A 27,844-nucleotide genomic window follows, 5' to 3' on the forward strand; every position below is an offset into this window, starting at 1 on the left:
TGTTTTAGCGTGTTCAGAGCAGAAAAGGTTTAAGTAGAAGAAGCAGGGTTGTTATCAGGGCTTAAGAAGCCTTACTGTCCCCCAGCAGGGTATGCTGTTTTGAGTGAAGTAAGAAGTGATTTTTATTCCATATCAGGCACATGATTTTGCCTGCTGCTTTCACAGCTGGTGCTGGTGTTAAGAAATCAATACTTGGCTATTTCATCATGTTAGTGTTTTTCTAGCAAGACATGAACGCCTAGAATCTCCGGCTTCTTGTGCCTGTTAAGAAGTGGGATGCTGTGTAGAACTGAGTGGAAAGTGTTTCTCTTGCTAAATGTATCGTTCATAAAAAGTGTATGACTGGTGTCTTAGAGCAGCAGATGCAAACGGAAGGGTAGATCTATGGTAGTGATCCCAAAGGCAGAGATGAGAAACTTTGGAGGCAGAAGGAGATCCTTTCTTTTGCAGCCCAGTGAAGAGTGCTACCTTTGCTTTCAGTCAGGTGGGAGGTAGCTAAGGCAAGTCCTTCAGTCAAAGGTGCACTGCACTCCATATGACGAAACACTTTTTTTGCTGTGAGGGTGACCACAAGTCTCTGCTTCTAGCCTTGATGGTATTCAGAAGCCATCTCGACGTGGTCTTGGGCCGTCAGCTCTAGGTGACCTTGCTTGGGCGGGGTGTTAGGACAAAATGAGTTCCAGAGGTCCCTTCCAACCTCAACCGTTCTGTGATTCAAGCTGCCCTTTCCCTTTCTCCTTCCCCTTGTGCAGTAGCAGACTACACTGGCAAGATTCACTGTCGCAACAGCACGATAACCAAGGTTGTGTTGCCCTTCTTGGGGAAGCCTGAAGTGACTGGCAGGGAGGTAGTTTTTAGCCATTTTCTCTAGACACCTTGGGAGCAGTGGGGCAGAAGCTGAGGTAGTGTGAGTTCCCTGGCTGGCTTCAGGAATGTGAGGTAGAGGAACTTGCTGGTGGGAGCTGATGCAGTGGACATGTTTAGGTCATCCCATTAAAATATAGGATGTGGGGCTTCGACTTTAGGCTTTGATTTTTACAGTTGGGTTGTGCTGGGTTGAAGCAAGGTAACACACAGGCTAAGGGAAATCTGGAGAAGGCGTGAAGCTGAGAATCTCTGTGTGGCTGGAACAGAGGGGGATCCAAGCTAAGAAAAGTTCTGAGAACTATTGTCTTGACTTAGGGGCATGCACTCAGTTTACTGCAGCTTGTAAAATTAGTTAAAGTGAGGCAATTTGCATACATTGTTGAAAACTTTAGCTGAAGCTGCTTTTACTGAGGTTTGTCGTCCTGTTTCCCTTCTAACTTATGATAGACTGCGTACAGTCATGGCTTAGCCAAGAGGTGGCAGCAAGTCTGTCACTTTGCAGTGTCTGTGGCTTCAAGCAGTGAGAGAATTGTTAAACATTTTTGAGCATCTGTGTTTGGAACTTACGCCTCAGGAAAAGTGAATGTGTTTGATTCTGTACTGTATTTCATGGCTTTTGGAGGTTTTGTAATAAATACATCTTACGCTTGTTGACATATGAAGTACATGAATTAAGTTAAGATCTCTTGTTCATTAATGCACTTTTTTTTTAAGCTCGTATTTTGATGAAAAGGGTTTAGTCAGGCAACAGTTGGATTCTTTTGATGAGTTCATTCAGATGTCTGTGCAGAGAATTGTTGAAGATGCTCCACCAATTGATTTACAAGCTGAAGCCCAGCATGCCACAGGAGAAGTGGAAGAGCCGGTAAGTGGAGATGTGTTTTTATAATGTAAAATGATTCAGGGTGGGTTTTAGTCAACCTTCATCTTAAGAGACGGAAGTGCATCGGAGTTATGACGCTGCTTGTGTAGTCAGTTTGACAGAAGTATGAACTCTTTGGTGTCTGTGAGATACATAGCCAAGTTTCCAGATACTATCTGGGTATATGGCTGGGAAGCACATGCAAGAGCTTTGTTATCCATGGAATCAAATTTCCCTCTCCTATATAGTTACTTTCTCCTGCTGGTTGGGTTGAGAAATTGTTGATTGAGTTGAGAAATGACCAAGAACTGCAATGGCTGCTGCGACTCATGTTGTCAGTTTACCATACGAAGCTGCGCTGGCAGGGATGTAGTAGAGCAAGTCAGATAGCCAAAAAGAAACCATGTTTACGTGGGGTTTTGATTTTTCAGTAGCTTTACCATGGCAAGAAGGGGTTATGGCTGAAAAGTTCTCTGTTAGCTTTCTTCAGCCAAAGTTAGGTTGTCGAAGGGTGCCGTTACTCATCACCTTCCATTGGCACCATGTCCCAAAGGAGAACAAATTACCTAAGGTCTGTGCTGCCTGATGGCTCTTCTACGATGCGTGTGCGCCTTCTACAATGGCTATGGTGCTTTCGCCTATGTCCCTCGTGGTGTGATCCCTGTTCCGTAAGCGCAAATAGTGATGGTCCGTTGCCCTACTATCGGTCACTACCTTGCTGCTTCCCTCTAGAGATTTCAAGGAACTTTAGGACACCTCAGCATTGAATTTATTACACATTTTGACTGTTCCTTTGCATTTTTTTTGCGGGCAAACAACTATCTTGAGGAGAGAATAACTGAGATTTTTTTTTAACTTCTTTGTTAGACAAACAGTCCATAAACATTTATCTTGCTGCAATTCTTAATGTTTCTTCTGTTATTCTGTGTATATTATTGTGGAATTCTCTAGCTGTGCAGTTCTGCAGTTGCTATGTGCACTGTAAGTGGCTACGGTTCAGATTGCAAGCATGGTATGTATCTGGCTTCTTTTTACCCAAAAGCTAGTATTTTACTTTCTCAATTGAGAGAGGTTAGTTTCTTATTTATCAAATCAAAGCTTGTAGGAATTGGTCTAGATATGAGAAAAAGGAAACTTGCTTTTAACTTTAGTCGCTTGAAGGCAACCTCTTGGCTCATTTGAAGATACTGGATTAATTTAAGGAGACTGATTGTATTGGACTAATTTGACTATTTGTTTCTTTCTCCCTCCACTTCTCAGCCTCAAATTCTGAAGGCAATTTGGGCAATTTATAGCATAGCAGAGGATTTAACAACCATGCTCAGAGATAGTAGTGATGGTAAACATGTTCTCCTTGAGAGTGCTTGCATGAAAACTTGTGAAACTTGGTGCTATACATGGCTGCTGCTGCAAATGCAGGAAAAAAGGTGTTTCTTTGGCAAGAATTGAATTTTTTGACCTACAAAATGTTTGCCGAGAAGGCTCTGCCACCGACTATTGTAGGAAGCTTTTGTACCTTTTTAAAATCAGATTGTTTTCAGGTCCTTTCCGATAATTCAAGTCTTACTTTGTTTACCGATCCTATAGAATCATCCTAGAAACCAGTGTTGCTCAACTTGCTGTGTTTTCAGTTTTTGATAATGGTTATCCTTCTCTAGTAGCAGTTTTGTTTTGCAGTAAGTAAGAGAGAATACCTTGAATACAGAAGGCTGTACACAAATACACTTTGATAAGAGTATTGTTTTAAAACAACTTTTACCCCTTTATTTTAAATGCAAGACTTCTGATTTAAGTGAATTGAATGCTCTAAATCTCACTGCAGTAGGATTCTGAGGGGTGAGTGGCTCTTGGAGCAAAAGGAACATCCTGAGAATTGTTCTGTTGCTGAAAGGTATCTGTCCTTTCACGCCCATGGTTTCACTGTAACACGTGCAAGAATTTCTGTGAAACTGAAACAAAGCTATTTAAATTTAACGTTTTATGCATGGGAGCAAAGCTTTACAAAAACTCACACCTTGTCTGATATATCAGACATTTCATTGTATGTGTTGAAGCAGATTCACCTTTTTGCATCATAAAACTAGCAGTTTTATTTGAAGTTACATATATGATAAACATCTAAGTAGGCATATGTAAGGCATATTCTATTTGTTAATATATTCACTGACTTGGCAGATTTTGAGTTTGTTAGGTATTTTATAGGAAGGTTACTTATTTGGGTACTTTATTCTTCTCTTACCAATGGTTTTAACCCTTCAGTTTCCTTTCTTTTTTTTTTTTTTAATTAAGGAGGTGTTTATAAATTATTGAAAGTTTTTGAGTGCTTTTTTGATCTAGTCATCTGAAGAGGGATTGTTTGCATACCTGGAGCTGAGGACATGCAGCAGCATTGGGTATTAAGCTCTAGGTCCACTATTGAACAACCAAAATGAATGTTTCTTCCATTACAGGTAAATGTCTTCTTGTTTTCCAGCCCCGGTATCTGTTGAAGTTTGAACAAATCTATCTTTCCAAACCTACGCATTGGGAAAGAGATGGAGCACCCTCACCTATGATGCCCAATGAAGCCAGACTGAGAAACCTTACGTAAGAACAAACTCTGTAGTGGATAAACACAAGGAAGGACTGGCTCTGCGTTATTAATTGCTAGTCTTTTTCAATTTAGTAGTGCATTGAAAATGTAGGAATTACTGCTCTGTTTAGATTTCAATGCCTAGTTGTTAAATCCAGATGGTGATTAATGAGTTGGTAATAATCCTTAATATTACCAGTGAGTGCTTGAGTAACTGCATTCGTTATCTATCTTTGCAACCTCGAGTAATAACTGACAGATAACTCAATGGTGTGTTTATTCTGTAGGTATTCAGCCCCCTTGTATGTGGATATAACTAAAACAGTTATTAAAGAAGGAGAGGATCAGTTACAGACGCAGCATCAGAAAACTTTTATAGGAAAAATTCCTATTATGTTACGTTCAACATACTGTTTGTTGAATGGCTTAACTGACCGTGATCTTTGTGAACTGAATGAGTGCCCGCTTGATCCTGGTGGCTACTTTATCATTAATGGATCAGAAAAGGTAAGGGATTATACCTTGCACAGCTGTCTTTACAGACACTGAAAGTTCTGTTACTTATTCCCATATGTTTTGCCAGGAGCATAAGCACTCTTATTCCAGTGTATCACGGTTGCTGTGGATGCTTGTGATCTTGTAGAAAGATGGGCTTTTGGTCCTCTGTTAGGACTTTCTTAGGCCACCTTTTCCTCTTCTCTGAGGCACGTTTCCCTTCTTCAGTTTCATAAACTGTTTTGCATTGAATGCCACTAAGTACTGTAGATGTTTTCCTTTCCATTTTCAACATTGCAGAGCAGCATGCACTCTAAAATGCAGTACTTATTCACTTGAAGTCTACTGTAGTTTGTTCGTAGCTGTATAGATCCATTTTATTATAAGAATAGGTTCTTCCCTCCATTGCTGTGACTTCAGCAAATCATATCCTCTCCGTGCTTGCGCCTCACTGATGGAACTGCCAGGTTTTTTGTAACTGATTCCTGGACAAACACAGCAAAAGAAATAGAATTATATTTTTCTTCAGCGGGGGGCGGGGAATATCTGGCTTTGTCTGTCGGAGCTAGCATTTAAATTTAAATGCCCGTGTAGTGCATTGGCCTTGGAAACAGATAGTGAAATTCTTTCTTTATCAGTGTTGTGCCTAAAGGGTAACAGAAATGTCTCGGCACAGCTAGCAGATGCCCTAAGTATGTTGTAGGGAACAGTGTTCTCGGAGTCTTTTGTTTTGGTTAGTCTATCTTAGCTAGGTGTATGTTTTGGTAAATGCTGTATTTTTAAAATGTAGAGTATAACCCAGCTGAGTTTGGCAAACTACCTCATGCTGTGCACTGTGGTTAAAGTTGAGGCACCTGAAGGAATAGGAGAAACACACTCTGCTGCTTACTTTCAGCATGCCCTTCGGTCAGTTATTTACTACTGTTCTTTTTTTTTCTAACACAGGTTCTGATTGCTCAAGAGAAAATGGCAACAAACACAGTGTATGTGTTTGCAAAGAAGGATTCAAAATATGCCTACACGGGAGAGTGTAGATCTTGTCTGGAAAATTCCTCTCGACCAACAAGTACTATATGGGTTAGCATGCTGGCCAGAGGTGGGCAGGTATGCCTAAGCGGTAATAACCCCTGCCCTGGGGCTTACAATAAAGATTGTTTTAGGAGCTTTGTTACTGTCCTGTCTCTTCATGTCATTTACTTTTGGGGTTTTGAGAAGAAATTTCTTCTGATGCTAAGTTGTAAAGAAGGTAAAATTAAATGAAAATATATTCTGTTTGTCATAGATTTATGCCTGTCTCTGGGACAAAGAATTTGAGGATTGAAATGAAGAGTCAATTTGTGGCAGGTTTTAGGGCGAGGCTGAAAAATAATTTTAGAATTGCTATAAATGAGTTTTTAGAAAATCCAAACAAGCTGTGTCCTGGTTTTTGACAGAGGACAAGAATAGGAGCAGGGACCCTGTCTTTGCTGATGGCCAAGCTAGTGTTTAGATGTGTTTTGCAGACCACATATTAATTCATATTTAACATCTAATTGTGCCGTCTGAGGACAAAGTAAGTGCTATTCATAACTTAAAGGCAGAAGGTGTCAGTACTCATTTACCATTGCAGTGATGTTTGGAATTTCGCAAACGTGTTCCAAGAGTAACTTTAGTAGAAGCCTTACACCACTCTTGCTCCTGATGGCTGGGGCACTCTTGAGTGGTTGTCCCTCTGCATCCCACAGTGTTTGTTTTCTTTCTGGGAGGGGGAAGCAGCTACTTGAATAATCATGAGAATGGAGAGTCTTACACAGTGGATTAGAAAAGCTGGGCTTAAGCTGACAGAAGGAAAGCTGAAGGTGGATAGGATTGCTCTTTGCAAATACACAAAGGGGGAGAAATGATGCATATGGGTGAAGGAGTAGTATTATTTAAATTCCTTTGTATCAGCAAAAACCTTCCAAGTTTTTGCAGACTTCTAAAGTTAGAATGTTTTTAAAATAAAACAGTTGCTGCTGGAGTAGGGTTTCAGAATAACTCCTTAGTTGGCCTGCTGAGAAGTCATGGTTTCCTGTAGTGCTTGCATAAATACGCTTAATGCTGTATCCAAATCCAGAGAGATATTTTTATTTAAAGGCAAGATGATTCAAGACTAATGTGTGTTTTTCCCATCTCTTCAGGGTGCGAAGAAGAGCGCTATTGGTCAGCGCATTGTAGCAACTTTGCCATATATCAAACAAGAAGTCCCCATCATCATTGTCTTTCGTGCACTAGGCTTTGTGTCCGACAGGGACATTTTAGAGCACATCATATATGATTTTGAAGATCCAGAAATGATGGAAATGGTAATGTGTGTTAAATTATTTCCTGGCTTGACATTCGGTGATGTGTAGGTGTGCTTTTTTTTGTGTGCTTCCTGCATGCTCCATTACTGTTTGCTGCTGCTTTTGAAAGAGCTACTGTAGTAAAGCCAGAAAGAACTGGATCAATAATTAGCAGTTCCTGAAAAGAATCATTAGCAAACTACTGCGTAGTTTCCTTCAACCCCAACAAGTACTGGATGCTACAGGATTCTGCTTTATTTTGTGCATTAGGTCAAACCGTCTCTGGATGAAGCGTTCGTCATTCAGGAGCAAAATGTTGCTCTAAATTTCATTGGATCAAGAGGTGCAAAGCCAGGTGTCACCAAAGAAAAGAGAATCAAGTATGCTAAAGAAGTCTTGCAGAAAGAAATGCTCCCACATGTTGGTGTCAGTGACTTCTGTGAAACCAAAAAAGCCTATTTTCTAGGGTATGTCAGTAGTTCCTGTCACACATCTGCAAAGAGACCCTGAATACGGATTCTATTCACATATATGTATGCCTTTGGAAGAATGTAGTGAACGGAAGTTTGTTTTTAACCTCAGTCTTCTGGATACTTGGTGATAAACTTTAGGGCATTGGTATGTTTTTCTGGCTGAGAAAATGCGAATGTTGATAAAACAGGAAAAAAAGAACAAAACAAGCCTTCAACACATTCTGGATCTTAAGTTAGATGTGATGATAGTGATAAATGACTCTTTGACATCCAGCGTCGTGGACAACATACAGAGGTTGATAACTAATGTATAGATAACTACTGATAAGCTGATTGTAATGTAAACCTACTCTTTAAAATTACTAGGACATCCTCTTGATTGCTGCTTATTGGTCTGCAGATAAACTGTAGCATCAGGAGACTTACCATTTTACACCTGATTCCACGTGCTTAAACGTAGCCCATATTACAGTACAGGACAGACATGTAGTGGAGGATGCGTTGTCATCATGATGTAAATATTAAATTCTCTCTAGTTACCTGAACCTTCTGTGAGTCATCCACCTCTAAGGACGTATGTGCTGAAGAGGTCTGTTTTTGGACAGCAGTATCCCAAAGATCTAGAATGATCAGCATTTAGGAAGCAGTTCACTAGTTTATCTATGAAAGCATGTCATCTCTGTTGTGAATGTCTGCTGTCAGTTTAAAACATAAACTCTTATTTGCTTAGGTATATGGTTCATAGATTGTTGCTGGCAGCACTGGGAAGAAGAGAGCTTGATGACAGAGATCATTATGGCAACAAAAGACTGGATCTTGCTGGGCCGCTGTTAGCTTTCCTGTTCAGAGGGTAACTATAATATATACGTTTTCTTTGGAGATATTTAATGGTAGAGGCATTGCCAACTGTGCTTCTAAATCCATCTGACTATTCTGTTGTATGTGATAGCCGGTCTTGGGCAGCACAGCCTATATCTGATTATGAGTTTTTCATGGAGTGGGTAAGTTTCCTCTAATAGTAGGTGGCTAGCATCAATTTGTTTTGAAGCATATTTTGTGCATATTTCCAAACAGGTTAATTTGGTTTTGCTTTTTTCCCCCTTCTCCTCCTCTAATTACGAATTGCTGTTTTTCAGGAGGCCACTGACATTTTTTCCAAGTAGTGCTGAGTAGGCTGAATTGCTACAGTACTGTTTAATCATACTTCTTGGCATCTTCTTCTACAGAATGTTTAAGAATTTGCTGAAGGAAGTGAGAATATATGCACAGAAGTTTATTGACAGAGGGAAAGATTTCAACTTGGAACTGGCAATTAAAACCAGAATTATTTCAGATGGTTTAAAGTATTCATTGGCAACTGGAAACTGGGGTGACCAGAAGAAAGCTCATCAGGCCAGAGCAGGAGTATCTCAGGTACAATAGCTGAATAAGGCATGGTAGCATTTGTCAGGTTTACATAAGAGTAAAACTGTATCATGGAAGAGTTTAACGTTGCTTGGCAGCCATGCATGTTATCTGTTAATAGAACCATTTTTAAGAGGAAACTTCCATAGCTGAAACAGATGAAGATCCAAATAGTTGAGTTTGTGGGGTGTGGTGGTGGTGGTGGTGTTTGGTTTTGGTTTTAGCTATTGTGTTCACTGCTAAACAGCTGGTGTAACTCTTGTAAAGACTTTTTGTGTTAAAGCATATGTTTGTGTGTCTGGTCAAGTCCTAGTCCCAGGGCAATCCTTAGGGGTGATGGATTTCTTTCCTTTAATTACTTCCAGTGCTTCACAGGTGGTTAAAGAAGCTTGAGTGACACCTTGTAATACAACAGTTATGTATTCCACAGCTAATGATGAGGAGCACTGACTTTATTAGCCCAGAGCAGTGCTTAGTTGAGCCTGTTTCTCAGAAAGGTAGAAACAGGAAAGAGATGACAGTTTTTAAATGCCAACACGTTTTGTTGTCTGGAGCCCTGGTGAGATCAGAATTTGGGGAAAGCAAAGTTAGGAAAGGGGAGAAAATGGTAGCTGTCCCTGGGTGGTGTGTTGTTGGTGTATGTGTATGAGGGGCTTGTTTTCTTTTTAAATAAACTCACATTTCAGACTGTAAAAATAAATTTTTCTTAAATTTTTGAGAAACCTCAAGCAGACTGAAAAGAATGTAAATGCTGATTTGCTCCTAATAACTAAGTCATCTTAGTTTTGCAAACTAACTTTGAAAAGCTCTGTGTCATTGCACTGGAAAACCCTCCTGGTGAAAATGCAGCTTTAAAAGTATTTTTACAAGCATCACTCATTCTAGTTATCTGATCAGAGTGTATTGCACTACAAAAAGACAGCTCTTTGCTTGGTGAACTGTGTTTAAGCTGGGCCTTGCCGTGGTGTAAGCATGCTCTGAAAACTTCTGCCATTACAACACTGGTTAGGAGCTTGAGATTTTAAGGGTAAACTTAGTCTAAGATTAGTGGAGGTGAACTAAAAAGTAGCTAACAGAAATCAGAGATATTTCTTTTCAAGTACATCATTTCTAGAGAGCATTGATCCTTCGCTCTACTGTGTCTTGATGCCTGTCAACAACAAACTTAGGAAGCTTTGACTAACTAAATTCCTTACTACGTATAGGTGTTAAACCGCCTGACTTTTGCATCTACGCTTTCCCATCTGAGACGCCTGAATTCTCCAATTGGTAGAGATGGTAAACTGGCAAAGCCCAGACAGCTGCACAACACGCTGTGGGGAATGGTTTGCCCTGCTGAGACCCCAGAGGTAATGAAAGTAGTGTTTATGTCACTACTTACTCATGCCTAACTGCTTTTATCTGCTAGTCATTTTACAGCCATGGCACTTGTGATGATCACTTGCACTTTTTTTTTAAATGCTGACATAAATATTCAGCTTTATAGCTAAGTCTGTAGTTAAATGGTAGAAATTAATAAAGTAAATAGCGTGGTTTTTTTGTCCAGTTCTTTGAGGACTTGAAGTTTAAGTTCTCAGACTTTCTTAGGGGAATCTCTTGATTTGGAACTGCAAGTTAACTTTGTGTTTCTACTAGGGTCATGCAGTAGGACTTGTGAAGAACTTAGCCCTGATGGCTTACATTTCTGTGGGATCTCAGCCATCCCCAATTCTGGAATTCTTGGAAGAGTGGAGTATGGAAAACCTGGAAGAAATATCTCCAGCGGCAATAGCTGAGTATGTGCAAATGAAACTGTTTAATAGACTTAAGCTTTTTATCCTGCACAACACTTCAAGGGCTTGGGTTTTGGGGTTGGTTTATTTGTTTGTTTGTTTTTCCCTCTTTCTAGTGCTACCAAGATTTTTGTTAACGGCTGCTGGGTAGGAATACACAAAGATCCAGAGCAGCTCATGAATACCCTAAGGAAGCTCCGTCGTCAGATGGACATCATTGTGTCGGAGGTATAAGTTTTACATCTAGAGTTTGCATGTCTTTTTAGATGAGAAAGGATAATGCCTTGATACTCCTTTGCAAGCTCCAAATAGCATTATTTGGAAGTCTCTTTCTGAACATACTTCGTACGGCTTGGGTTTTTCTGTTTTCGGCATTTTGGAGGGGTTGGTGCTTTTTGGGTTTTGTTTGTTTGATGTTGTGTGTGGTTTGTTTGGTTGTGACTTTTTTGTTTTCTTTTAAAGAGGATCCAGTTGCAAGACCAGTTGAAAATAGTCTTTTGAAATGTTTCTGTTTGTAGGAGTTCTGTGCTGCTGATGGCACCTGTAAGGTCTTTACTTTAGGGAACTTTGTTATCCTATTTTGTGTTCTGTAGTTCTGATTCTGGGCTGAGACTTTGTACTCATGGGGTGCTGCTTTCTTGTACAGGTCTCAATGATTAGAGATATTCGTGAGCGAGAAATCCGCATCTATACTGATGCAGGCAGAATTTGCCGACCCCTTTTAATTGTGGAAAAACAGAAGTTGCTGTTGAAGAAAAGGCATATTGACCAACTGAAGGAACGAGAGTATAACAATTACAGGTGAGATACGTTTCTGAAACTCAACAGAATGTCTGATTTTCCATCTTGGAAGCTACAGGTTCCCTCAGGTTGGAGAGAGAAATGTTCAAAGCTTTGTGCAGCACAAAAATGCTTTCTTTGCCCGGTACCTTATTTTTTTTTGTCACACTGAGGCAGTGGTAGTAATAATAAGCTAGGGAAGTCCTTGTTCTTGTCACTGCTGAAGAGACCTGTTTTATGTGTTAGCTGAGTATTTCAGACATTGGTTATTCAGTTGGCAGGATCTCGTGGCCAGTGGTGTAGTAGAGTACATTGATACACTGGAAGAAGAGACTGTGATGCTGGCAATGACTCCAGATGACTTGCAAGAGAAAGGTGTGGCGTATTGCTCAACATACACGCACTGTGAGATTCACCCTTCCATGATCCTGGGAGTATGTGCATCTATCATCCCTTTCCCTGATCACAACCAGGTCAGTGCATCACTTCTGGCATCCTGCTTTTAAAGTTGATAGAAAACCCACAGGTGTGTGTGTAAAGAGCTTTATGTACTTAGGTACTGGTCTTCCCTTCTCTATCTAGTCTCCCAGGAACACGTACCAGTCTGCTATGGGTAAACAGGCTATGGGAGTTTACATTACAAACTTTCATGTTCGCATGGATACGCTGGCACATGTGTTGTATTATCCTCAGAAGCCCCTTGTAACAACACGCTCCATGGAGTACTTGCGATTTAGAGAGTTACCAGCAGGTATGTTGTCAGTTAATGGTTATTAAACAATGCTACTGTTTTGTTTGAACTATGTCACAAATGTTGCATGTAGAATACCTGAATATTTAGCAAATGTATGTAATTTAAAAATTAATTATAGGTTAAATGTTAACTTGTAGCTGGACACCTAAATGCAAAAAATACATTGCCAGTGTTGCAGCTGAAACTACTTTGTCCATATAGTCTGCTAAAATCTAACTGGAAACAAGCATTTTCTGTACTGGTATTTGCTAGGTTCTTCACAAGGGGTCACTCTCGACTCTCTTCTACTCAAAGTTGCATTTGCTGATACTGTGGTTTTTGTGTGTGGGACATGGAGATTTTTATCTCGGAAAGGGTAGAACAGCTTCACTGTAGAGAATACAGCTTATTTTGAGTTACAAGTAATGCCTGTCTGGTATGTGTGCATCCTTTCAAAGTATTTGCTCTGCATGTTACAGGTATCAACTCGATTGTAGCCATTGCATCATACACAGGCTATAACCAGGAAGACTCTGTCATCATGAACCGTTCTGCTGTTGACAGAGGCTTTTTCAGGTAAGACTTTGTAAATTTTTCTAACTGCTTGGAAGAAAAAAAAAAAAGTATACTGAGTTGTCCAGAGGCTCAAGAAGAGTTCATCTTACGCTGCAAGACACCATTCTCCAAATCTTTCTAAGCTGAGCAGCTTTTTTTTTAACAGGGGTGGAGGGAGCAGCACAATGAAAATGGTGAATGTGTATCTTAGCAAAACACAGCGAGGAATGCTTCATCCTTTGTGTAACCTGTCTTCCCTGCTCTTCCATTTTGGTCTTTACCATGTTTACTGTTCTTTGCGTGATGTTTAAATGGAAAAATATTTGGACTCTTTGCTGTTATATTTTCATAAATTCTTGCCAGTTATATGAACTCCTTAATGGCAATATTGCTGCTTTGTAATGCTCTTGTCTTTAGTAGCATGACAGTTGCTACCAGTGAGGATTGGCATGTTCCTCTCCTTAGCAAGAACTGCTGTTGGCACAACTGGCAACTGATGTGACTTTGTGCATTATGGTTTTTAGATGGCTGTGGTGAGCTGTATAGCTGGTCAGTGGATTTCTGGTTTTGTTCATTTTCTTTTGTCTAAGTTGAGCCCAAGTTGAGCTTGGTATCTTGGATCTCCTGCCTTCCAATGTAGAATGAGACAATTAGACTTTTATGGGTCATGTGAAGCTTTTACAGAACTTCCTGTGTGCATGGGAGCAGTTAAATGTGGATAATATTTCGCTGAAAGGCTGTGGCTTTGGTGTGCCGGCAACCGAGCCAGCAAACAAAAGCCCCCTAAAGCCCCAGAAAGAAGCCGATATAAATTGAAAGATCTCCGCTGCAGCTCAGTTGTACTGAGTGTGGCACTGCAAGGTAGCAGTAGAAGCCTAAAAATGCTTGCAAAATGGCAGCTTCAAGGAGAAAAGTAATATGAGAATGATATGATGAAGATATGAATAATCTTTAGGAATAATAACTACTTTTGAGATGTCAAGCAGATCCGAAGGTCTCTGCAGTTCATGAAAAATTAGCATGTTACTTATAGGTACTTTGGCAAGATCTGAAAAGTGACCATCAAAATGCCATCTGAAACTTTCTTTGTTTGTTTGCTGGGGTGGTTTTTTTTATTTGTTTTTGTTTTCCCCTCTTCAGTGGTGGTCAGATTAACAGGACTTTAGAGGAAAGGTTGTGTGGCATATGAACATTATTTGTTTTGGTTGTCATTAGTAGCAGTAGCCATAATATGTGATAAAAAGGTGCTTATAGTGAAACAGAGATGTACAGATGAGGAAAAATGATGCTGGTTTCACTGGAGAAAGCTTTACAACTTTGTTTCAGATCTGTGTTCTATCGCTCGTACAAAGAGCAAGAGTCTAAAAAAGGGTATGACCAAGAGGAAGTTTTTGAAAAGCCTACACGTGAAACGTGCCAAGGTAAGTTACAGGAATGCATGAAGACTGAATTTTAAATTAAATTTTTGTGGGTAAGGTTGTTAAAGTTGTTGAACTGATTCATCAGTCTTTATTTTGGGATATACAAAGTAGCAGAAATTTCTGTATTAATAGCAAAATACATCAGTTGAGATATTTGTATAAAATTATCTTTAGACATTTTAGCAGTAGTCTGAACTTGCAAGCAGACTTGTTGAATTTCTACAGAACATTGAAGTCAATATGTTGAAAAATTTGGGAGTCTACTTTTTTCTTTTTTTTTCTCTTTCCCCAAGGTATGAGACATGCAATCTATGACAAACTTGATGATGATGGTTTGATAGCACCTGGGGTACGTGTGTCTGGGGATGATGTCATCATTGGCAAAACAGTAACGCTGCCAGAAAACGAAGACGAACTGGAAAGCACTAACAGACGTTTCACCAAGAGAGACTGTAGCACTTTTCTGCGAACCAGTGAGACTGGTATTGTAGATCAGGTGATGGTAACCCTTAACCAGGAAGGATACAAGTTCTGCAAGATTAGGGTGAGCACTGATGTGTGTGCCTTCTAATTTTAATCATTTTTGTTCTGTATTTAAGTTACCAATTGAATGTTTTTCCTATGGCTTTACAGGTACGCTCTGTAAGAATCCCACAAATTGGAGATAAATTTGCCAGCAGACATGGTCAGAAAGGAACCTGTGGTATCCAGTACAGGCAAGAGGTAGTGATGATTTTTTTTAAAAAAAATCTCTGATCTTCTTAGCATTGGAACTGCCTTAAGTGAGTTGTTGGTGGAATATCTACTCAGGTGCAATATATTGACTTAAATTTGGATGAAATGTTTTTAGAAAGGGACACAGCTGCTTCTTATGTGGTACTTCAGTGCCTTTGAAATGCTTTAAAACTGCCTTAAGTGAGTTGTTGGTGGAGTATCTACTCAGGTGCAATACGTTGACTTAGATCTGGAAAACATACTTTTGGAAAGGGACACAGCTGCTTCTTACGTGGTACTTCAGTGCCTTTGAAATGCTTTAAAAGATTTAATTTGAGTCCACCTAACTGCTTTTCTTAAAGCTGATATTCTGGGAAGTGCTGACTGGCTGTTTCCCTGCTCTAGGATATGCCCTTCACCTGTGAAGGCATCACACCTGATATAATTATCAACCCCCATGCCATCCCTTCCCGCATGACCATTGGTCACTTGATTGAGTGTCTTCAGGGGAAGGTAAGAAGAATCTTTTATGCTGCATCTCTGAGCAATATGAATGAAATCTTTTTTTTTTTTTTCTTTTGTAAAGATACTATTCCCTGGTAGGTATTAATCCAGTAAAAAATAAGGATTGTTCTCCAGTTACTTGATAGCAAAAGCAGGTTTCTTGGAAGACCTGCAATCCTGTAAATTTTGTCCAGTATGTCAGACTACAGTGTACTCTCTCATCTTTTGCTTGTATTCCAAACATTTCCCGTGACCTAGAAAAAGGAGTAGCAAAATTGTTGATACTGTGTATTTTTAAAAATCTCACTGTAAATTGTGTAGCTGATAAACAAAGCAAGATAGGGTACTGTCATGGGCATGGAATCTCAAGTTCTGGCATTAAAACTGTTGAGACCGCTTAATGCTGTCTGACCAGTCCTTCAGAAAAAAGCTGACAAGCTTTTGCAAATCTCTTCTCTGTAGGTGTCTGCAAACAAGGGAGAAATTGGTGATGCTACACCTTTTAATGATGCTGTCAATGTGCAGAAGATTTCCAATCTTTTATCAGATTATGGCTATCATCTAAGAGGAAATGAGGTATAAACAAAATACTGATTCACTGTAAATTTTTTAGTATACATTTGATAGATAGTAAAGCTTACGATTTGGTGATTGCATTGACTACTTCAGGTCCTCTACAATGGCTTTACTGGTCGAAAAATCACATCACAGATCTTCATTGGTCCTACGTATTATCAGCGGTTGAAGCACATGGTAGATGACAAAATCCATTCTCGTGCAAGAGGGCCAATCCAGATACTTAACAGACAGCCCATGGAAGGTAGATCTCGGTAAGGATGTTTATTAGTTTCTGTGCAGTGTCATCTTTTTCTTTGAACTTTTTAGCCCTAAATTTAGCTGCCTCAACTCTGCAGCTAGAACGTAACTAGCTCACCCCACTTAGCTACCCATTTTCAAGTGTTTGGCTTAGGATGATGTGTTGGGTGCAGGTGTCAAGGTTTTGGGTGCAGGAGGTGCTGCCGGGGTGGCCTCTCTGGGAAAGGCCCAGGGGTTGCCCTGCGCTGGACACAGCCACTTACAGCTGGATCCAACAGACCTGTCTCTGGCCAAAGCTGAGCCCATCAGCAATGCTGGTGATGCCTCTGGCAATGTATTTAAGAAAGGGTAAAAAATGCTGCGCAGCAGCTGTGAGAGGAGTGAGAAAATGCAAAATCAACCAGCCGAGGTTAAACCCACCACAGATAAGTAGAGAATGATTTAACTGTTTACCTCATTTTGCTATAAGGTTGTGCTGTGGCTGTTAGCTGTCTGACATCTGCTTTAGAAATGCTCAGCAGCAGTTGCAAATTATTGTGTTTGCATTCTCCCTAACAGTTTGATTCTGAAGTGTTAGAGGAGAATTAATGCACAGCTTTACTCCTGCCTTGTAATACTGCTGTTGTGTTTCCGATAAGTTACTTGTTCCACCAACAAGAACTGATGTATTTTGCCAATGAACTCAAAAGTTGAGGGTTATTTATTTTCTTTTTTCTCTTCCTCTTTTCAGTGATGGTGGCCTTCGTTTTGGAGAAATGGAACGAGATTGCCAGATTGCTCATGGAGCAGCCCAGTTCTTGAGAGAAAGATTGTTTGAAGCTTCAGACCCGTACCAAGTCCATGTCTGTAACCTCTGTGGAATCATGGCGATTGCAAACACAAGGACTCACACTTATGAATGCCGGGGATGCCGTAATAAAACTCAGGTATGTGTGGCTTTCATCAGCCAGTGTTTCTCTTTGTGGGTAGGAGGAAATGCCGCTCGGGTGAACAAGAGGATAAGGAAGTAAATATTTAAAGAAGCACCAGAACAATTGCTATTTTATTTTCATAACTATTTTAAGTGTTTATAGTGTCCTAGTTAGTTTGGATGTTTCCTTATTAATTTTACAGTGTTGGCTTGTTGCTTGGCAGGAAATGCTGTTCAAGTATTTTGTAGTGCAGAGTTTTCAGAGACTTTAAAAGTAAACGCTTGAGAGCTTATTTTTGGAAGCAAAACTCAATCACAGGAATTTAGAGCCATCGCCCTTGTGACTGTCCCCATAAAGATATTTATGCTTGCAAAGCTGGGTCCCTATGGGAGGTCTTTTGTGTTGCACTTTCTTTTTTGTTAAATAGAAAAGCTCTGTAGCGTGTGCTTGGTTGCAGAACTATGTCAAGGGAGAATGGTAGCAGAGATAAAAATAGTTGCCTTAAACAGGCTTGTTCTTGTGCTAGGGACTGACTGCTGCAACTCTAGCAATGGCACTGGGGTTACTGAAGAGACGTGTGCTGGAAGGCGTAACTGCCTTTCCTGCACGTCAGGCACACTTTGCTATGTACGTGTTCCCTTCCTAAATGGCTCTTGTTTAAGACCAGATCCCTTGGCTGCAGGTTTTATCTCCAAAAATGTGTTCTGGATAGCTGCTGTGTAGCCTCCACAGACAGTCTCAGCTTCCCTCTTGCTTTGTTAACTGTCTGTGAGCAATTCTTGTTAAATGCTTTCATGCATAACTTCAGATTCGCTTTTGAGCCAAACTTGACAAGTTATTTGTGTAGAGGGTAGTGGAAGTTGATGCTTTAGCAGTGCTTACGACAAACCTTTTGAAATCTCTTTCCAGATATCTTTGGTTCGAATGCCCTATGCCTGCAAACTCCTCTTCCAAGAACTGATGTCTATGAGTATTGCACCTCGTATGATGAGTGTTTAGCCTTTAAAAGGGCTTTCTTTTTTTTAATTATGAGACTGAAGTGCTCAGGTTTTCTTTCATTTTGTGTAGGTTGCATTTAAAATATAGTTTTACTCATCTGCTATGTGCTGTTCAAAAGTATGTTTATTTTCTGTAAATAGAATTAAAATTTGTAATCAAACTTGTGAATCTCTTTATTTGTGTATCTGTGAAAGAAGTGTGCAAGCAAATTGGTAATCAAGGACTAAGGGAGTTAAGAGGGAATGATTAGTGAGCTAGAAAAAGCCAGAGGTTGCAGCTTTCCAAAGTAGTAATTTAAAACTGTGCATAAGCGGAAGTCCTCACATCACAGCTCTGCACCATCATCTGTGGAAAAACAAAAAACATGTTATGATCTGTACTGTTCCAAGAGGTAACATCACAGCTAGGGCAGTAGCACAGTGTGTGAGTTGTTTTTCTGATGTCTTAGCTGAGGGCGAGACCTGACAACTCGGTCCTGACCCCCTGCTTCCTCCTTTCCTTCCTTCCTTCCCTACTGCAGGACTACAGCAGCAGGGGAATGGTAGTTGATGGCATTTTTCTGTGCTGAGATCACCCCGACACGGGACACAGACTCCCTAACCGCGTTGAGTGTAGCTATGACGTCTGACAGTTTGTTCCATTAACATTATCAATTTCCTTTAATTGTGGACTGCCAGTTTATTGCTTAGCTACAGCATGCTTACTTGAGAGCTTTCCTACAGCTGAAAAGAAACAGCTGTAACGTGGTGTGCGTGTAAGAAGTAAACCATGAGGCAATATATGCGGTGCTACAACCTTGCAGTGGAGTTACAGTGAGAGGAGGAGTGAACATCTCTTCTGGCGTGTAAGTGTGCTGCTCATGGCACAACTCAGTAAAACTCAATTTGATTCACATCCATAAATAAGTTGTTTGAAAAGGGATTACAGACTAGCTAAAAACCTTTAGCAAAGTTCCTATGCGTAAGTGATATTGGGATTCATTTTATGCTCTTATTTCAATGCCAGGTGCTGTTAATATTCTCCTAAAGGAAGTCTTTCAGCTGTTCAGGGATATAAGGATACAGAAAGTCAAGGCTACATACTGTGGATAAAGCTACTGGGATTAAAACTAAGGATTATGTCCCCAAGTGGATTTGGGCAGCAGTGTTCTCTAGCTGGATGCTTTGTTCCCGGTGCTGCTAGCATGGTTACACTTACTGTTCCAGCTCTCGGATTTATTCCGGAGCACATGGGGCTGTGGTACTAAGCCATCCTCTTTGCAGCTGGAATGAGGATGGTGGGTTTGCCATCAGCTTTGCATGCAGCCTGGCAAAGAGGACCTAGGTTTGAAAACTGGCTGAGGGCTGGAGGGTAAAGGCTTCAGGTCTTGCCTAAAGGCCTGCTGTGGCCTATCTGTCCTCTCCCTGGTTTGACACCCCAGCCTGCAGAGAGAATGGCAGGGACTGGGATGTTTCCAGGGTGGGGAAGAGTAAGGAGGTGCAGGGACTTGGCAGGAATGTAAGTGTAAGTGCTTGCGGTTCCCGCCCTGTCTTGGGGCTGGTTGTGCCACTACTGCTCCTAGGAGAGACGGGCGGGTTTGGAAGCATCCAGAGTACGCTTGAAAGGACAATGCAAATTTAGGGCTGGAAACCCACTGAAAGTTGCCTTGTAAAAGCCCCAAAAGGTGTTTTAAATTTGGTATCTTAATCTCCAGTACTTTACAGCACTTGGGGGGACATTTAATAATCCCTTGAGAACTCTAGCAGCTGAGATTTGATGGGAATGTGTTCCCAAACCCAGTAAAAGCTGTGTGTTAAATTGGTATTTCTAGTGTGCCTTTTCTTATTTTGTTTTTTCAGAAAGCATTCGACAGAGGTGGTCCTTCTGTATCAAATAACTGCGTAAACTGTTAGGGGAATGAGCTGTTGAGTGTTCAGCCATGCCACCCACCTTTGGTCAGGGCTATTTCATGCAGGGTTTCCACAACGTGGATTTTTGCAGAAGCTGTTGCCTCTCCTTTGGCGTTTGATGCATGACACTCGTATTCTCCAGCATCCTCTTTGCTCAGAGGAGATATCTAGGGGAAGAAACACCCCCCCATCCCCCAGTAAGTATCCTGTGCATAGGTAAGGTGATTCTGTTTTCAGGTATCTTATATAACTTGTTAATTGCTTGAGACTTAATGAGATGAACAGAGCGCATGAAGTAGCGGTTAACCCTTAGGGACCAGGCTGACTGCGTGATTTCTTCTGTCTGCCCTAAACAGTCTGGCTCGGATTGCGGTGCCTCTCTGCAGTGAGGGGTGGGACAAGCACCCACTCCCATGGATCAGCCTAGCCTTCCTCTTCTCTGCTAGGCCGGCTGACGCCTGCTGTAACGCTCCCTCCTTGTCTTTTATTGTTTACTTCATTTGGAGCTGTGTCAGAGCACTGCCTGCTCGGTAAGGGGAGGGAGGCAGGAAGAAAAGGCTTTCCTACAACATGCTGCATCCCGTCAGTCAGTTTAGCAAAATCATCGGCTCACACTCTTCCTTCTCCTTGTTTCCACCTCCACTTCTGCAAGCGGTGTGGGAACCAACACCCTAAGCTGTGCTTCCCTGCCGCCAGCTTCTCTGCAGCTGGGAGCGTCGTACTTGCAGTTCCCTTACTGGGATGCATAGGAGCTCCCTCTGATGCGTGGCAATCGCTGATGAGCCTGCAGGTACTCCTGTAGCTCAGGAGCTCTGCGGAGCGAGAGCTGATGGCTTCTGTGCTGGGCTAGGCTGGGGCAGGTGATGTGCCTCACTGCGGAAAGGGCAGATCTGCAAGGGCTCCTGAGCTGTGGGTGGGTCTTAGGGATGCCTTGCCTCTGTACCGATTCCTTCCTAGGCAGGGCGAGGGTCTCCGTCCCACTCATGGCAGCAGGAAAGTAACACCATACAGAAAGGAGATCTTTATTTAAGTCTAGCCTTCTCTGATCATGGATGCATGCTTCTGTGGCGTGCTGGACAGAGGTGAAAAAAACTGCACCAGGCCAGTCTGGAGCCAGCAGCCACCCTTGCCCTTCATGCCTCATTCACGCGGCTTTTTCCCTCTAAATGCCCCGTCTGTTGCCACGCGTCTTCTGTACTGTTCTTTGTTCCTGAGCTGTCTGCAAACTGCACTGTACTGCTTGTGCAGCTCTGTGCATAGACAAAGTACTTACGAGCACCCAGCCAGTCACTTCGTGTTTCTCAGGGCCCCCTCGGGTCTGGATGGCCAAGTTTTCCCGGTCCCCAGGCAGAAGCTCCATCCTCTGGACACCATACTGTCCCCGAATTATCTAAACAGAAGGGCAGAAAGATAAGACTTTGGGGGCTTATTTATGCTAGAACGATTAGGGCCACACCCGCATGCAGCCAAGATCAACACTAATTTTACAGGAATGTGTTTTGTGCAGTATCTGTGTCTTTTCTAGTGCCAGCATTTCACCTCGCCCTCCGGGTACTGCTGCGTCTGCATGGAGGCTGTGTTCCCCTCACCTCGGCAGGAACAGATGGAGCTGTGCTGCTGGGGACAGTGCTGGGCAGTGGGCTGTGCAAACACGGCCCATGCTGGCTCACAGAACTCCTGTGCGTCTTCCCAAGGGTGTGTTTAGCCCATCAAATGGTGCCTGTGCTGAACAAGGAGGATTCAGCTGCCGGTAGCCGCCCGTCGATGCAGGTCAGCAGGCTGGAGCGGCTGCCTTCTGGCTTGGGGCTGGGGGACAGCAGGAGCTGGCTTGTACTTGTTTGGAGAAGCTCCCCTGCAGTTTTCCTGACAATCAGGCTTTTTGACGTGGCAGCAGCAGGGAACCGAGTGTCTGCATGGAATGGGCTGTCCCTGCATGCCCTGTCCTCTTCCCAACAGCCCCGTAGGTCTCTGCCGCAGCAAACCAGGCGGTCCGTCCTGGGGGGGCACGGCAGCAGTGCGGTCATTCCCCGGCGGTCATTCGCTGGTGCTGCGTATCCCAGCCCAGAGCATCACACGGGGTAAGTGGTGCTCAGCCCTTGTTATCACCAGGTCAAGCAGTCTCTCGGCCGTGAGGAAGAGGCACAAAAAGCAGAGCAGCGCTGACAAGTCAGTGTAAACACGGCGTCTGCTTGTGAAGAAGCAGAAAACGCTGCCTGGATCAAGGTGCCTACGTTGGGTGCTCACCCGACAGCCTGCTCTGGGGCCCTGTGAACAGTCTGCTGTCTCGGAACAGAGCAATCGTTGGGCCAATCCAGTTTTCATTCTCTGTAGTATTGTTAAGCTAGTATTGTTTCAGCTTAATTTTAGGACCCCTCCCAAGCGTCCACAAACCTGTGGCATTTGAGGAGGCTACAGGGGCCAGGCAGTGGCTCTCAGCCCTACGGCCAGGATCCTTTCTGCTCGGTGCTGGCTCCTGCCCTAAGCCAGGTGTTAGCTGCCAAAATCAGCACGAAGAGACCTGCCCCGTGCTGTTCACATTCCTGACATGGGTGAGCCGTGTCCAGCCACCTCGGAGTCCCTGCCATCAGCAGGGTGACAGCAGGTCAAGGGACGTTCCCCGTCTGCTCTGAATACCAGGCGCTACCAAGAGAAACACAAGTCGTGTTCTGCCTCGGGGTCAACAAGAGTTTAGAAGCAGCAATGGCTAAAGACTTAAGCAAAGCCAGATGTTTGGGGGCGGACAGAACTGCACAGACAGGAGAACTCATCAAAGATGTGTTTCTAAGGAGAGATCTGCTATGGCCTCCATGCTTACCAGGCAGTTTGCTGTGCTCTAAGAGCTCCTAGCAGGGCCCTTACCTTGTTCCAGATGAGGACAGGGGTTGGGATGCCCATGACTTCACAGCTCAGGTAGATCTGTGCTCCTGTCACATTCCAGATGTCCTTAGGAGGGGTCACAATGGAGGGTCCTGCAAAAAAGGCAAGAAATGCTTTTAAGCACCGGGTGACTGCAAGCCTGTCTCCTTGCTAGCCTTTTAAGTGGGGGCCAATCACTTCTGGTGGGTTTTGAGGATGAGGTGAAGGGGATCGCTGCTTGGAGCAAAGCTTGCTGGATGGATCCCACACCGCAGCACTTCCCTCTCCGAAGCTACGTGTGTGTCTGACCTTAAGCTGTTCAGGCTGATGGGCACTTGCCCCGCATGGAAACTCAAGTGTTGAGCAGTTCAGGTGATCAGTCCATCTACTTGCAAGACCGAGGTCAGAGGTAAGTGTTTGTATTCTCTTATCTCGGGGGCTGAGCAGGACTTCACAAACTGCTGCCTCTGCTCACCATGCAGCCCCCAAGTGCATTGCTGACAGCTGGCACAGAGGAAAGGACCCCTAGGAGACAGGATGGGTCCCACTCTCCCATGCTACAGCGACCTTGGCCAGCTTTGCAGCACCCTTTTTCCCAGCATGATTTTATTCTGCAGGAAAGCCTGTGGCAGCTGGCTCACAGAATTCGATGTTACACCGCTCCTGTTTTACCCACATGCAATCTTCAGCCAAAGGAGGCTGGCTGGCGGGTGGCACAGCTCTCCTTGGGGGGGTCTGGGAAGGGACCAGGTGAACGCAGAGCCCCATTTTTCCCTAGAGAGCTCCAATCCCTGGCTACACAGGGAGTTGTTTCCAAAGCCAGATGGGGACAGAGCTGTTCTGCAGATCTGGCTGGAGATGTTTACCCCTCGGGCTGGGAAATGTTGGAGACGTAACCCATATCCCAGGAAGGGAAGAACGGCCTTTTCTGTTCAGTCCCTCTTTAGCGGGGCTGTTCTGCAAAATGCAGCTATTAATTCCCCACAATAGGAAGCGCAGACCAAGAGAGCACATAGTGTTTATTTCTTTCCACTTATTGATAGCTTGGAGAACACAGCAGCTTCTCCCCTTCTGCTCTGAAGATGGAGGCAGTAACAGGAACTGAAGCTCCCAGGAGAAGGCATCTCCTACGCGAACAGGCACTCCAGAGCCAGTCCGACCGAAGCCCCTGGGTGCGCTGGCTCACAGACCGTGGCCCATTCCCAGCCCCACAAAAGCGGGGCAGATTTGGGTCCTGATGCTCCTTCTGGGGTCCTGAACATGCCCCGACCTCAGCCCTGCATGTGTGCTCTGCCCTGCAGCCCCTTTGCGGGCCAGGGGAGCAGGTTTCAGGTGCATCCCTCCGCACCAACATCTCCCAGCAGAAAGCTGGTGTCTTTTTTTTTTTCCTCCTCGGGCTCCAAGGGCAGATCCACGTTGGTATCACCAGCCAGAGGGTATCGGCCATCCCTCCGCCTTAGCCCAAGGGATGCCGAGGAGGCTGCCCACTCCTGAGCGGCCGGTGTGATCCCAGAGAAGCGTTTGCTCTTCTCTTCCACGACTTCCCTGTCCAGGAATGACTGTTCGTGGCTTCCTGCTGCTAGTGGGAAGCTGCCAAGAGACCGGGGCTGGCTGCAATCCAAATTCTCTGTTTACAGAGATCTCCCGGTCCTGGCTGTAATAGGAGGTAGCTGTGTAGAAGCAGGGAAGTTTTATCTGTGGCCCTGGGCGATGGTTAAAACTGCACCTAACGATTGTAGGGGCTGCTTTCCTGCACAGAACTGAGCCTCTCAGCTGAGAAAAGGGTTTACGCCGCATTTCCTTACAGGGCTCACCCTGTTGCTGGTTGTGCTGCCGTGTGAATCGACTCCTGTGCCGTGGCCAGGAGTGGGGTGCGTTGGAGTCAGAGCATCCTTTCCCCTACGGAAAGGTGCTGGAGTTGTCCTTGCTCCAGGTGGTCCTGAGCAGATCCGTACCTCGGGATCATGCCAGCATTCAACACACCACTACATCCACTGCCTGCGGTGTCTCGGGCTCGGCTGCCGCTGAGTTTCCCCTGTGTCAAGGACTGGGAACCCTCTGCCATGGATGTTTGCTCGCCCTGCCAGGAGCAGGTCACACCAGGATTGTTCTGCAGCAACTGCTGGCGGGGGAAAAGAAAGAGGGAATTTGTACCCACCGCCTGGGCAAGGAGAAATTGTTTATCTTCCCTGGAAAGGGGAATTGAATGCACAGCTTCACAGCGAGAGCCTGGCCATTGCAAGGCAGCCCTGAGCTCGGGATGTACGTCCTGATCTAACCAGGAGGAACATCAGACTGCCTTCGGCTGCAAAATGAAGGAGTCTCTATTCGGCACAGCCCTGAGGCTGGGAGGGAATGCACATCCCGAGAGATGCAACAGTGTCATGGGAAGAGTCATTGTGGTCTCTCGGGATATTTGACTTAAATCCAGACAGCCAAAACTCTAGAGCTGGGCTTCTTCCTCCACTAAAAATAAATGAGAAAGGCCAAGAAGTCAGCAGATTTAAAGTCAAATCACAACAGACTGTAACAGCAGCTGGACTCCCACCACGGCGAGCTGATACCCAGGTGCAGGGCAGCCTCGTCCCTCTCATGCTCTCCCCCCGCCAAGCATCCTGAGATGGACCGGGGCCACGACGACCTGCCACGCCGGGAGCGGCCGGGGATGCCTGAGCCTTGCGGGGCCCTGGGAGGGCATAAGGACATTCCCTCCTGTGAGTCACCCCTCTTGCTTTGGGGGTCCTCATGAAGGGGGCAAGGCCACCATGTGCTCAGCAGGACTGGAAACAAGCCCAGCTCGTACAGAGCAGCTCATAGAATCACTATGGTTGGAAGAGACCTCAAAGATCATCAAGTCCAACCGTGTACCTGATGCCACCGTGCCCGCTAAACCATGTCTTGAAGCACCACAACAGGGGAGCCTGTTCCAATGCTTACAGTGAAGAAGTTCTTCCTAATATCCAACCTGAACCTCCCCTGGTGCAACTTGAGACCATTTCCTCTTGCCCTATGATGATGACTTGATTCCTTCTGGCAAGGAGCATCCTGGTCCTCATCCTACAGCCTGCACCTCAGCGTGCTGCTCTGCTTGCAGCACTGCCCACAAATATTTCTCCGTCTGCTTCCTTCAGGCTCAGCACTTGTGGGTCACAGCTCCTGACGACAACGGTCACCACCATCAGTGTGGCTGAGCGGCCTCTGCTCCGCACCAGGGACTGAACCACGCGGATGGACAGGATGCTCCCAGCTGGTCCTTGGCCGAGAGACAGCGCAGGCTGTTGATGGAGATCAGCTGCTCTCTACAAGCGCACTTCTGGCATTTCATCCCTGCTCTGCCCATTGTTCATAAGACAAATCTCTCTCCCTGGCCTGGGAAGGGCCTTATTTACAGAGCCGGCGAGCTCCTTCCCCCCAGGAGAGGAGCCTGAAAGCCCAGGGACTGGTTTTGCTGCCGATGATGGGGAGCTGACAGCCTGTGTTATGTCAAAAGCAGCAGCTGGAGAGGAGTTCCCATTGCTTTTCTGCTGCAGCAGCATGCAGCAGAGCCTGGGGCTTTCTCGATGAGGTTATAATTTCCCAACACCCCTCCCGCGGTGGGCTTCTCCCAGCCAACCCACCCATCCCTCGCCGGTACCTGGATGGTCTGTCACAGCTCAGGGTTAGCTGGGCCTCGCTCATCTTCCTGCCACAAATAAATCACACCCCAGCATGCAGAGCACTAATGGGTTTTTTTGCTAAAATCAAGGTGGCTACGGGTATGTCACTAAAGGCAAAAAGAAGCTTGCCGTGAAGCACTGTGGGCTATGCCCCGGCACTTGGCTGTGCATGGGAAGTCCCGACCACGAACATAAGAAGCTGTGTACCGCACGGTGAAGCTCCCGTGGGTGCCAGCCTGGTTCCCAGCCAGCCCTCCTGAGCATCGCATCGCCGTGCTGCAGCCCCGGGGGAAACACGGACCGGGAACGCTCCCCGGGAGACAGCGAATCAAAGCAAAAGCTAGACATTGTTCACCCTCACAAGCTCTTGCCAGGCTGAAAATAGACTCGCTCGAGTCTCCTAAGTTGCTGGGAAAGTACTTCCCCTGCAAAATGACTTTATAAGGAGAAGGGGAAACCTTCCGTAAGCAGCATCTGCCCCTTCGAGCCAGCATGGCCTCAGCTGCTCCCTCCCAGCGCTCTGCCAGAGGCAGGAGGAGATGAGAAGGGCAACCAGCTCCCGGCCTGCCCCGTTCCCAAAGCTGCCTGCTGCTTTCTAGCAGATTTACAAGCCGCCTTCTTTCTGAAGACATTTCTCCCCTTCCTTTAATCTGGCCTTGAAAAGACCGAGGAGTTAGAGAAGGAAGCTCCGAGACCTCCAGACCACAGGAGATACTGGATGCTAAGCCGGTTGGATGCTCCCTCTCAGCCTTGAGCATCCCAGTGACCCTGGAAAGGCTGCAAACGCCACCGCAGCTTTGCCCCAAGCCCTGGAGACTCGAAACTGAGTCAGTGTGGGGCAGGGCCCCGGGCCACCATCCATCTGCCATGGATCTCCTCCTGCATCCCACCTCAGCCCGGAGCAGGGCTGGGAATCCCACCCCTGCGGTTTTGGAAAGAGCCAAAGGGGGAAAGGGGCAAACCCCCTGAGCGGAGATGACACTGCCGACTGCCACAAGCCAACCTCTCTCCTGCCTTTTCCCCCGGTCCTGCTCTTTTTTCCCACCTCCCCATCCTTTGGCCACTCTCCGAAGTATGCCGTCCCCGGCGTCAAACAGGCAGTAGCTTTCGGCAAACACTTGCTGCTTCCCAGCCGCCTCGGGCTGCGTATTCGGGTTTTCTTTGTCCTGGACCTCCCAGACAAGCTCTATCAAGAAACTTCTCTCCTCCCGGCCAACATCTCCCCTCTTCTCTTTGTGTGACCTTGGCTCAGTTTTACTAAG

The 27,844-nt window shown here is 44.7% G+C and overlaps 2 protein-coding genes across 2 annotated transcripts in view; one reads left to right on the top strand and one right to left on the bottom strand.

Moving 5' to 3' along the window:
* Positions 1 to 18,336, top strand: part of POLR2B (polymerase (RNA) II (DNA directed) polypeptide B, 140kDa) — an 18,551-nt gene extending 215 nt beyond the window's left edge. Inside the window, exons 2-24 of the mRNA XM_009703956.1 lie at positions 1,582 to 1,732; positions 4,203 to 4,315; positions 4,589 to 4,808; positions 5,742 to 5,900; positions 6,956 to 7,120; positions 7,370 to 7,566; positions 8,303 to 8,422; positions 8,799 to 8,985; positions 10,182 to 10,325; positions 10,612 to 10,751; positions 10,865 to 10,976; positions 11,395 to 11,549; positions 11,803 to 12,001; positions 12,111 to 12,279; positions 12,741 to 12,837; positions 14,143 to 14,237; positions 14,531 to 14,781; positions 14,871 to 14,960; positions 15,357 to 15,464; positions 15,918 to 16,031; positions 16,125 to 16,285; positions 17,002 to 17,197; positions 18,092 to 18,336. Coding sequence (XP_009702258.1) covers positions 1,582 to 1,732; positions 4,203 to 4,315; positions 4,589 to 4,808; positions 5,742 to 5,900; positions 6,956 to 7,120; positions 7,370 to 7,566; positions 8,303 to 8,422; positions 8,799 to 8,985; positions 10,182 to 10,325; positions 10,612 to 10,751; positions 10,865 to 10,976; positions 11,395 to 11,549; positions 11,803 to 12,001; positions 12,111 to 12,279; positions 12,741 to 12,837; positions 14,143 to 14,237; positions 14,531 to 14,781; positions 14,871 to 14,960; positions 15,357 to 15,464; positions 15,918 to 16,031; positions 16,125 to 16,285; positions 17,002 to 17,197; positions 18,092 to 18,181 — 3,433 coding nt within the window. The 3' untranslated portion in view covers positions 18,182 to 18,336. The remainder of the gene's footprint in view (positions 1 to 1,581; positions 1,733 to 4,202; positions 4,316 to 4,588; positions 4,809 to 5,741; positions 5,901 to 6,955; positions 7,121 to 7,369; positions 7,567 to 8,302; positions 8,423 to 8,798; positions 8,986 to 10,181; positions 10,326 to 10,611; positions 10,752 to 10,864; positions 10,977 to 11,394; positions 11,550 to 11,802; positions 12,002 to 12,110; positions 12,280 to 12,740; positions 12,838 to 14,142; positions 14,238 to 14,530; positions 14,782 to 14,870; positions 14,961 to 15,356; positions 15,465 to 15,917; positions 16,032 to 16,124; positions 16,286 to 17,001; positions 17,198 to 18,091) is intronic.
* On the bottom strand, positions 18,283 to 23,039 carry IGFBP7 (insulin-like growth factor binding protein 7; the record flags this gene model as incomplete). The annotated part of the gene is made up of 4 exons (XM_009703957.1): positions 18,283 to 18,526; positions 20,111 to 20,237; positions 21,344 to 21,460; positions 22,930 to 23,039. Coding segments are annotated over 4 exons (374 nt in total), but the record flags the coding sequence as incomplete, so codon positions are not given.
* Between the last annotated feature and the right edge of the window lie 4,805 nt (positions 23,040 to 27,844).

Source organism: Cariama cristata, unplaced genomic scaffold (assembly GCF_000690535.1).
Source record: "Cariama cristata isolate BGI_N322 unplaced genomic scaffold, ASM69053v1 scaffold17177, whole genome shotgun sequence".
NCBI classification, from domain to species: Eukaryota; Metazoa; Chordata; class Aves; order Cariamiformes; family Cariamidae; genus Cariama; species Cariama cristata.